Source organism: Onychostoma macrolepis, chromosome 07, assembly GCF_012432095.1.
Source record: "Onychostoma macrolepis isolate SWU-2019 chromosome 07, ASM1243209v1, whole genome shotgun sequence".
NCBI lineage: Eukaryota > Metazoa > Chordata > Actinopteri > Cypriniformes > Cyprinidae > Onychostoma > Onychostoma macrolepis.
Genome location: NC_081161.1, coordinates 11,491,542 through 11,501,799, shown reverse-complemented (window position 1 = coordinate 11,501,799; position 10,258 = coordinate 11,491,542). Strand labels below are relative to the sequence as shown.

Here is a 10,258-nt window from a genome sequence, read left to right as displayed (position 1 = left end):
ATTGTAAATACTAAAACTATCATTTAAATAGCATTAAACATTTCAGAATATCAAGGGTTACTAGTTTAAATGTTTAAATTTATCTTCAATGTCCAGCATTGTATATACACCACATTTTACAAACACACTAGAAATGACGGTAACACTTTATTTTGATGGTCCCTTTTGAACATTCTGTTGACACTAAGTAATGTTGCAACTACATGTCAACAAACTCTCATAAGAGTATTAGTAGACTGTCTACTTCATATCTACTAACTCCTTATTGTGTTGGTCTCCCAACAGATATTCTACTGACTATAAGTAACTTTGCAAAACGTGTCAACTTAATCCAACCCTAACCCTACACTGTAAAAAATTGCTGTAGTTTCTACAGCACAATTTTACTGTTTAAACATTTTACAAGATGTAGCTGTAATTCGCAATGCATTATGGGTCAAATAAGGTTTTACAGTTGTTAACTGTATATTTCCATGTCAACTGTAATTAATTTACAAGAAGCAGGTGTTATCACTGTAGCTCCTGCTTTTTACACTACTTTACTGTAGTGTGGCATTATGGGATTGCATGCATCATTCAAATCTGAAATCCAGCGACTGGAGCAGTGCCAGAACGATTGAAGATTAGAGGCTTTATTCATAATTCCTGGTAAATTCACTTAATTTTACTTAAGAATATCCTTTTATATTTATTTAATTTAATGTATAAGTGATATCATGTCACAATAGCCTGCTATCACACATTTAGACAAGCGGCCTTGGTATGTGCAGTAAGATGGAAATTGCTATCATAGCAGTTAGGCTAAATGCAGCATTTTTCTCATTTTGGCAGTTTAATTTTCTTATTGAGAACATTTAAACTTTTAATGTAATGCCCAGTGTGAAGGATTGTACATAGTAACGTTAACTTCTATCTGTCGAAATAACTGATGAACAGCAAAATATGTGAAATTTAATTTGTTTATATGTTTTCAACTGTCCCATATTGACATGACATCTTACTATAATTAGAAACAACATGTAAATGAGAAATTGTGTCTATTGCCACTGTAGTTGTACTGGACATTAAAGCTTGTCCGGGGCAATTTTTTTGTGAAATACATCTTTACATGCCCGATTGGACAAGTTAGCCTGATTAAAACTTGAGTGAAAAAAAAAATAACTAGGGAAGCATCGAAAAGCAGGACTGATTCTGATTTTACTACTGTTACATTCAACATCAAAACAAATAACCTTAACAGCACACACAAACTCACGGAAGAAACATGAGGTAAATGTTCAAACTGTTGAGTTTATTTATAACACATGACATTGTTAATTAGCATAACAAGTGATCTGTTGCTGATTATCACGATTGCAAATGTTACGTAGTTCAATAAACAATTAGTTAACATTAAGTTACTTACTTTTTAGACACAATATTGACTGTTGTTTTATTTCACCAACGAAAATCGTTCCAAACGAAGATCAAAGCAAAACTCAGCGGTGTTTTTACTGAATGATTCAGCATTCTGAACGAATCGGTTCAATGAATGACTCAATTGATTCACTCATTAAATTATTTGCTGCCACCTAATGGCGGTTTAGTTTCACGTTTAAAAAGTAGCATTGCATTTTTACAACATTTCTTATTTGTAATTTCAAAAATTAATGTAAAACATTAATGTCATAACACAGTTGTAATTTTGCATTATAAATTATTTAATTTGATTGGTGGTACAGTTCTACAATGTATTGTTATAATTGAATTTATTAATCAAATGTAAACGTTTATTTTAAAATATATGCCTTTTTGGGTGTTCATTTTGGTCTCATTTATGTAAATGCATTTTTTTTTTTAATCACAAGATAATTTTCATTATTTCTTGTAGGTGCAAAGAATAGCAGCTGATGTGGAGAAATGTTTGATGCTTCAAGACTCTCTGAAGCTGTTTATATTAGGTAATGCATTAATTATGTTGTAAATCATTTGATAAACTTGTATTTTAGATTACATTTTATATTGAAATACTGTATTGTAAGTTACATTATTGCTTCTATTTATTCATTTCAGGTGCACCAGTGGCTTTTGACTAGGCCTATTCGAGGGTCACATGGTTGTGAATTCATACCTCAACTTTGCGGCTGGATTTTCAGTCTTATTACAACTTCAGTCTGGTGTCCCGGGAGCAGGCGTCTTTTGCACACTTTAATTAATTTCAAAGGTAATGTGTTTTACTTGAGTAATTTCATTTGTGAAAAAGGTTACTTATTTAGTTTAAGTACTGGTAAATGCTGATTGTATTGTATAAGTGGCATTTTTACATTTATTTTATTGAGCTAGTTTCATTCAATACTGAACTTTATTCTAAAGCTTCTGCTTGTTTTTATGTGCAGATGTTTTGTTGGAATCACAACACTCACTGGATACAAGACGGATACATAGAGGCAAAACAAGTGGAAAGGTCTCAGAGAAGAGGGACAACCCTCATGTGTGTGCTCATCTCAGAAAGTTGATGGACTTTCAGTATGTATTTATTAAATTTTCTTTTGTAGCAATATTCTAAATTTAATATAACATAAGCTCAAACAACAGAATTTAAATCAGTATTTTACAGTTTACTGTTAAAATTATTCTTTGCAGCATTTTCATTGTTAAATTATTACAACATCATCTTGGATTTAGGGGTATTTACAGGATTTTATTGGCAACTTTTGTTGCCAGGTAAATACTGTACTATAGTGAGATTACAAAATATTGCTGTAAAATATATTTACAGGATTTTATTGGCAACTTTTGTTGCCAGGTAAATACTGTACTTTCGTGAGATTACAAAATATTGCTGTAATATAAACTACAAGTTTAATTCAATGTTACTGTAAAAAAATACTACAAATTACTGTATTTCACATGCAGCAAATGACTGTGATTTGCTTTGCAGTATTATACTGTAATCCATTTTACAGCAAATAACATCATTTTTACAAGATTTTATTGGCAACTTTTTTGCCAGTAACATCCTGTAAATTCTACGGTACATTTTTTACAGTGTACAGTCAACTAATACACTACTAACACTCTAATGAGAGTTAGTAGAAATGTAGGTGCAGAATTACTTATAGTCAATAGAATGTGTTAAAGGGACCATCAAAATAAAGTGAAACCGAAAGGACTTACAAGTGCAAGATGTTTAGTATAAGAGCAATAGTTTTTATTTATTTATTTAATTATTTGCTTTGTTTAGCATTAAAACTTTGTCTTGTACAGCCCATTTTTGCATTCAAGTAAATATAGGGGTTACACTTTATTTTGATAGTCCACTTTAGACATTCTACTAACTAGAAGTAACTTTGTAACTACGTCAACTACATGTCAACTAATTCTCATTAATTTGCATTACATGTCTACTAACTCTCATTGTTTAGGGTTAGTAGAATAAGTTGACATATACTTGCAAAGTTTCTCATACTCAGTATGTTATATGTTGTGGACCCATCAAAATAAAGTGTTAGTATACTGCGGGGCAAAAAAGTATTTAGTCAGCCACCAATTGTGCAAGTTCTCCCACTTAAAAAGATGAGAGAGGCCTGTAATTTTCATCATAGGTATACCTCAACTATGAGAGACAAAATGAGAAAAATAAAATCCAGAAAATCACATTGTAGGATTTTTAAATAATTTATTTGCAAATTATAGTGGAAAATAAGTATTTGGTCAATAACAAAATTTCATCTCAATACTTTGTTATATACCCTTTGTTGGCAATGACAGAGGTTAAACGTTTTCTGTAAGTCTTCACAAGGTTTTCACACACTGTTGCTGGTATTTTGGCCCATTCCTCCATGCAGATCTCCTCTAGCGCAGTAATGTTTTGGGGCTGTCGCTGGGCAACACGGACTTTCAACTCCCTCCAAAGATTTTCGATGGGGTTGAGATCTGGAGACTGGCTAGGCCAATCCAGGACCTTGAAATGCTTCTTACGAAGCCACTCCTTCGTTGCCCGGGCGGTGTGTTTGGGATCATTGTCATGCTGGAAGACCCAGCCACGTTTCATCTTCAATGCCCTTGCTGATGGAAGGAGGTTTTCACTCAAAATCTCACGATACATGGCCCCATTCATTCTTTCGTTTACACGGATCAGTCGTCCTGGTCCCTTTGCAGAAAAACAGCCCCAAAGCATGATGTTTCCACCCCTATGCTTCACAGTAGGTATGGTGTTCTTTGGATGCAACTCAGCATTCTTTCTCCTCCAAACACGACAAGATGAGTTTTTACCAAAAAGTTATATTTTGGTTTCATCTGACCATATGACATTCTCCCAATCCTCTTCTGGATCATCCAAATGCTCTCTAGCAAACTTCAGACGGGCCCGGACATGTACTGGCTTAAGCAGGGGGACACGTCTGGCACTGCAGGATTTGAGGCCTTTGTTACTTTGGTCCCAGCTCTCTGCAGGTCATTCACTAGGTCCCCCCGTGTGGTTCTGGGATTTTTGCTCCCAGTTCTTGTGATCATTTTGACCCCACGGGGTGAGATCTTGCGTGGAGCCCCAGATCGAGGGAGATTATCAGTGGTCTTGTATGTCTTCCATTTTCTAATAATTGCTCCCACAGTTGATTTCTTCACACCAAGCTGCTTACCTATTGCAGATTCAGTCTTCCCAGCCTGGTGCAGGTCTACAATTTTGTTTCTGGTGTCCTTTGACAGCTCTTTGGTCTTGACCATGGTGGAGTTTGGAGTTGGACTGTTTGAGGTTGTGGACAGGTGTCTTTTATACTGATAACAAGTTCAAACAGATGCCATTAATACAGGTAACGAGGGGAGGACAGAGGAGCCTCTTAAAGAAGTTGTTACAGGTCTGTGAGAGCCAGAAATCTTGCTTGTTTGTAGGTGAACAAATACTTATTTTACCGAGGAATTTACCAATTAATTCTTTAAAAATCCTACAATGTGATTTTCTAGATTTTTTTTTTTTTTTTTCTCATTTTGTCTCTCATAGTTAGGGATGGGTATCGTTAAGGTTTTAACGGTATTACTACTTTTATCGATACCAGTTATCGATCCGGTACTTTAACGGTACTCTTATCGGTACTTTTTGTTGTGTTTTTTTATGAAAAAAAAGAAACAAATTGAGAACAGAATTAACAACACTTTATTTTTTTAAATGTAAAATAATTATCTATAGCTTAACAAACAGCAATGTTTGAGCAAATATACAAACAAAACAAATAATTGTAAAACAAATAAATAAACAATTTTCCTGTAAAAGAATGTACAGTGGTTTAAAGGAACACAGTTAACTTGGGACATGCAAGTAGGCAGCAAAAGCACTAACAGTTTTTAACCATTCTTATGGAGAAAAATCAACATATTTGCCTTTTCTGGCAGAAGTCGGGACCTCTCTTGGCTTATTGTGTTCCCTGCGGTTGAAAATACCCTCTCACTAGGGGTGGAGGAGGCTTGAGCACAGAGGTAACTTGTTGCAATGGTTGTGAGGAGGGGCAGATCAGCTCTCTTCTCCCACCACCACATCACTGGGTCTTCAGCCATGGGAATGGGAGGCAGGCTTTTGTAGCGTTCAACCTCTAAGTCAACATGTTCACTGAGGGTGAGGGACAAGTTGTCCTTTTGGATCCTCAACCTCAACTCCCTGTCCTCCTCTGAGAATAGCTCCTCTAAGGCACTCCTTTTTATGTGCAATGGAGTTATGGTCTCCTCCATTTTCTCACCTTCTCCTTCGGATTCCTCCTTTTCCTGGTGCTCTGTGTCTGTCATCTCATCTGACAACCCTGTTGTTGGTCTCACATTGGCCTCAATAGCTTTCCTCCTCAGCCTGTCCCAAGTTTCATCACTTACTGACCTCCCTTTGAATCTGGGGTCCATTACTGTGGCCTCATGCAGGAAGGCTTGGATATCATCATCCTGATAGCGCTGGGAGAGGTTCTCCCACACCTTCTCTTTGATGGATGCTACAAACATTGTATCTTCATCCTTCATAGTAAAATGCTCTTCCAGTTTTTGAAGGATGGGTATGATCTGTCCACATGTAGTATTTTTCTCACATGACACACACAGTGTGGATGTATAGAGGACTCTCATGAGCTGGACAAACTCCTCAGCCTTATGGAAGTCCTCATCCTTCAGTCGGTCCAGGTTGTCCTTGGTGATTGCTTTTCGAAGTCGTGGGTCCAAAGCTGCTGCTTGAATTGCTGGATACTGCTCCATGAATCTCTCTATCATTAGGTAGAGCGAGTTCCATCTGGTCTTGACATCAAGGATCAGGGAATGTTGTGGAAGGCCTGAAACAACAACAACAAACAACATGCATTTAATTACCACACACTTGATTGTTGAATTAAATTTTTAAATGTGTAAATTTCAAAACCACATTTGCATAATACATTAAACGGACTTACCATGGAGCTGCTGCTTTTCGGTCAACACTGTTTTGGAAAGGGAGGACCTCTTGAACCACACGACCACTGCTCTGATTCGGGCTGCCCATTTATCAATGGAAGCAATTTTGTAGATTTTCTGTGCTGCTAGATTCAATGTATGTGCAAAACATCCTATTTTTAGGATCTGTAGCTTCTTGATAGCAACATCCATATTACCAGCATTATCAACAGTCACAGCTACAATCTTGCTTGGCTCTATCTCAAACTCTTCTAGAATGTCAGAGATCTCCTCTGCCACTACTTCACCAGTTTGAGATTGGTATACTGCCCTGGTGTGGAGGACCTTCTGTTTTACACTGCCCTGGCTTGTGTAGTGCACTGTAACAGTAAGATAGTGGTCCTGACAGAGGCTGGTCCACCCATCTGATGTGATGGCCAGCTTTGGCACATCCTTCAGCTCACTGATCACATTGGCCTTTTCAACATCATACCAGGAGGGAATTAATGTGTCACTGAGATAACTCCTGGAGGGAGGGGTATATTTGGGGTTGAGTGCCTTGCACATCTCCCTACAGTAAAAAATAAATAAATAAATAAATAATCTTTCTTTCATTTGTTATAATATCATTATTTAATTAATTACACACCCACTTGGATGTGAGTGATGGGACTTTTATAATTCTACTATATCCTAATAAACTCTGTATATATACTGACAGACTGTTACCTAAAACAGTTGGACTCCACTGTTGCAAAGGGATGTAGGCCTTTCACTATGAACTTGGTCAAGGCTAAGTGGCACTCATTCACTCTCTCCTCAGGCATCCTCCCACTAGCTGCCAGTGTGAAGGGGCTTTGGGCTTGTCTTTTGCTTGGACCAGATGCAGGAGGAGTGGGTTGGTTCACTGTAACTGCAGCTTTAACAAAAAAAGTTGCAAAATGCAGCTAAACAATCAGCTGTGGCTAATGTTTATTTTTTTTATCATGAACATTCACATAATTTAGCTAACTCTGTTCGGGCTTAAAAGTTATACAGGTTCGGAACCTCTTGCAATGTACACACACAAAAAAAGTTAATGTATTTCATCACTACAAATTAATTTTTAGGTAAGCAGTACTGTAAAGGCATTTTTAAAGATTTATTTAGGCTACTGCAGAAAAATACTCTAAAGATTCATATGGAGGCTATTTTAATGTAACTGAATGAGATGTGTGTTAATTAAATTATTACATACTAATTTAGAGAGACTCTATGCGATGCTTATGTCATTGTTATTTGGGAAGACTGCTAGCATACGTACCTGAGGAGGAGGTGGATGATGAACTAGTAGCTAGGCAGTCGAAAACCTTGCATTTCTCTGTCTGCACATAATGCACTTATGGAAGATGTTTTGACAGATTGCTTGTGTTTCCGCTCTTACAAGCAAAAATCTTGTTGCATTTGTTGCAACGAGCATTGTCTGCATCCACTCGAGTGAAATGTAACCATACTTTAGACCGTTTGGTTCTCTCCGCCATCGTCACTCTATTAAGTGCGAGCTTTCGTGTTGTGTGCGCACAAGCTCTGTATACTGCGGGACAGACGGACATTTCGCGCGTGAAAATGCAGGTAAATGTCTTTAATGTTAATCGCAAATTAGAAATGGTTGGTCAGTTAAAATATGCTAGGTAACGTTTATTTAGCAATAATAAATAGAAATGTTTTTCTTAATTTCTCCAGTACCGACAGCAGAACCGTTAATGTCAGAGCTTATCGATACTTCGGTCTTTCATAATTTAGCCCCGGGACCGATTAAATACCGGGTTTCGGTACCCATCCCTACTCATAGTTGAGGTATACCTATGATGAAAATTACAGGCCTCTCTCATCTTTTTAAGTGGGAGAACTTGCACAATTGGTGGCTGACTAAATACTTTTTTGCCCCACTGTATATAAGAAGACAGTCTAATAATACTCTAAAGTTACTTACTGTTAGTAGAATGTCTAAAGTGGACTATCGAAATAAAGTGTTACCAATATAGGTTATGGTTTCCTCTGTCAAATCACTGTGCAATAAAACACTGTCTAAATACTGTCTAAAAATTTCAGATATGACAATGCATGTATTGTCTTTGATTGAAATGGTGTGGATACATGACATTGAAGCTAACCAGAGGGAAGAAAAATAAAATAAAAATAGATCTCTTTAACATTTCAAATATTTCTCCTAGACAGAAATTAGGTTATTTTAAGATTGAATGGAAACTTTTGTTTGAGTCTTCTGCTTCTCAAACTTGTCTCCTGAGACAAAAACTCTAACTCTCTCACAATGGTCTCCTTTAAAGCTTTAGAAGAGATCTCAACAACATCACACGCTGCTCAGATTTTTCTCCATAGTTAGAGACTCTGGATCTCTCACATTTGTCTCATCTAAAGTTTAGAAGAGATCTCAACAACATCACACACTCTGCTCAGATATTTCTCCTACACGAAAGACTCAGGAGCTCTCACAATGATCTCCTCTAAATTTAAGAAGTGATCTCAATAACTTTACAAAGTGTGCACCAAGTCAAATGCCTCAATATGAGCTCAAACATTTATACCATATAATATGTATTAAAATAATCAAATTAGTCAATTAATAATCAAGACTGAGTCATAAGCCATTTATGTGCCTTTCAGCAAAGAACGCTCCAGAGTTACATTTTCTGTAAATCAGTTTTGATTAAGGCACCCGGTCAAAATCAAGAGCATTAGTGACAACTGAACAGGCAAACTCAGACTCATAGGTTGAAACCGGACAGACAGACACCTGAGAATTGAACACATTGACAGAAATGGGATAACCAAACTGCTCATACTCTGACTCTTTGGTTGAAACTGGACAGACAGACAGTTCATTGACAGACACTAGGCTGACAGGAAGTTCGCAATCAGTCATATCACTGCTTATTCTCAGGCTTTTTGGTTGAAACTGGACACAGATAACTCAGGATTAAACTCATTGACTGGAAAAAGACAGACAGACTGTTCACTAATGGTCTCTTTAGCAATGACAGGGTTAACAGGGCATACAGAAGGTTCATTTAAGGCTTCCATGGCAGTGATAGGTGGGGATGAGAGTTCCTGAACAGCCCTTGTAGCCGCAGCAAAACGGTCAGGAAGTTCACAGACCGCATCCTTGGGTGTGACAGACAAGGCTGAGAGTTCAGAGGTTGCCTCATCGGCTGGGTCAGGACTGGACAATAGTTCATAATTGGCCTCCATGGCCGGTTCAGAGCAAGACAAAAGCTCATAAGCGGCTTCCGTAGCCGTGACAGGACAGGACGAGAATTCGCAGATGGCCTCCATAGACGTGACAGGACAGATCAAGGATTCACAGACAGCCTCCATAGCCATGACAGGACAGGACGAGAGTTCACAGATGGCCTCCTTGGCCGGGACAGGACAGGACGAGAGTTCAAAAGTGGGTACCACTGACACCTCTACACTGTTAAAAAAATTGTTGTTGTTTCAACTTAAAAAAGTAAGTGTTTGTGCTGCCTTAAAATGTCAAGTTTTGTGAACTTAAATTGTGAAGTTGTCTTAACTAAGAATAAAGCTGAATAGACTAAAGTGCAATGAACAATATCAGTTTAAAAATTTAAAATGACAATTTCACTGTAAAACCCGACAAGTCAAGGTAACTCAAACCGTTTGAGTAAACCAATTCCCCTTGGCTTAAACCATGTAAGTTTTAAAACTTGCAGTTAAGTAATTAAGTGATTAATTAAGCGCTGATTGAGCATTAGTGATGAACACCTGCTGTTAACAATCACTGAAGAAAAGAGAAACACAAGAACTACTACAACTGACTTCAGCCATAACCTTAGATGAAATCAACTGAAATAAAATACATTAA

The 10,258-nt window shown here is 37.2% G+C and overlaps 1 protein-coding gene and 1 long non-coding RNA gene across 2 annotated transcripts; one reads left to right on the top strand and one right to left on the bottom strand.

Annotated features, from left to right (window-relative positions):
- The first annotated feature begins 1,869 nt into the window (after positions 1-1,869).
- On the top strand, positions 1,870-2,507 carry LOC131543381 (uncharacterized). The gene is made up of 3 exons (XR_009271896.1): positions 1,870-1,940; positions 2,053-2,203; positions 2,376-2,507. It is a non-coding gene; the product is annotated as an uncharacterized LOC131543381 (long non-coding RNA).
- A 2,812-nt stretch (positions 2,508-5,319) lies between these two features.
- On the bottom strand, positions 5,320-9,624 carry LOC131543564 (E3 SUMO-protein ligase ZBED1-like). The gene is made up of 6 exons (XM_058781027.1): positions 9,433-9,624; positions 9,092-9,331; positions 7,679-7,739; positions 7,105-7,294; positions 6,396-6,946; positions 5,320-6,278 (listed from the first exon to the last, which is right to left on the bottom strand). The coding sequence occupies exons 1-6, from the start codon at positions 9,622-9,624 to the stop codon at positions 5,320-5,322; spliced, it is 2,193 nt and encodes a 730-aa protein (XP_058637010.1).
- Between the last annotated feature and the right edge of the window lie 634 nt (positions 9,625-10,258).

Coding starts and splice junctions, on each gene's coding strand:
- LOC131543564 (XM_058781027.1), bottom strand. CDS start 9,624: ATGGAGGCCAATTATGAACTATTGTCCAGTCCTGACCCAGCCGATGAG. Junction 9,332..9,432: donor AAGCCTTAAATGAACCTTCT/GTATGCCCTGTT, acceptor ATCTGTGTCCAG/TTTCAACCAAAAAGCCTGAG. Junction 7,295..7,678: donor ATCATCCACCTCCTCCTCAG/GTACGTATGCTA, acceptor TTTTTGTTAAAG/CTGCAGTTACAGTGAACCAA.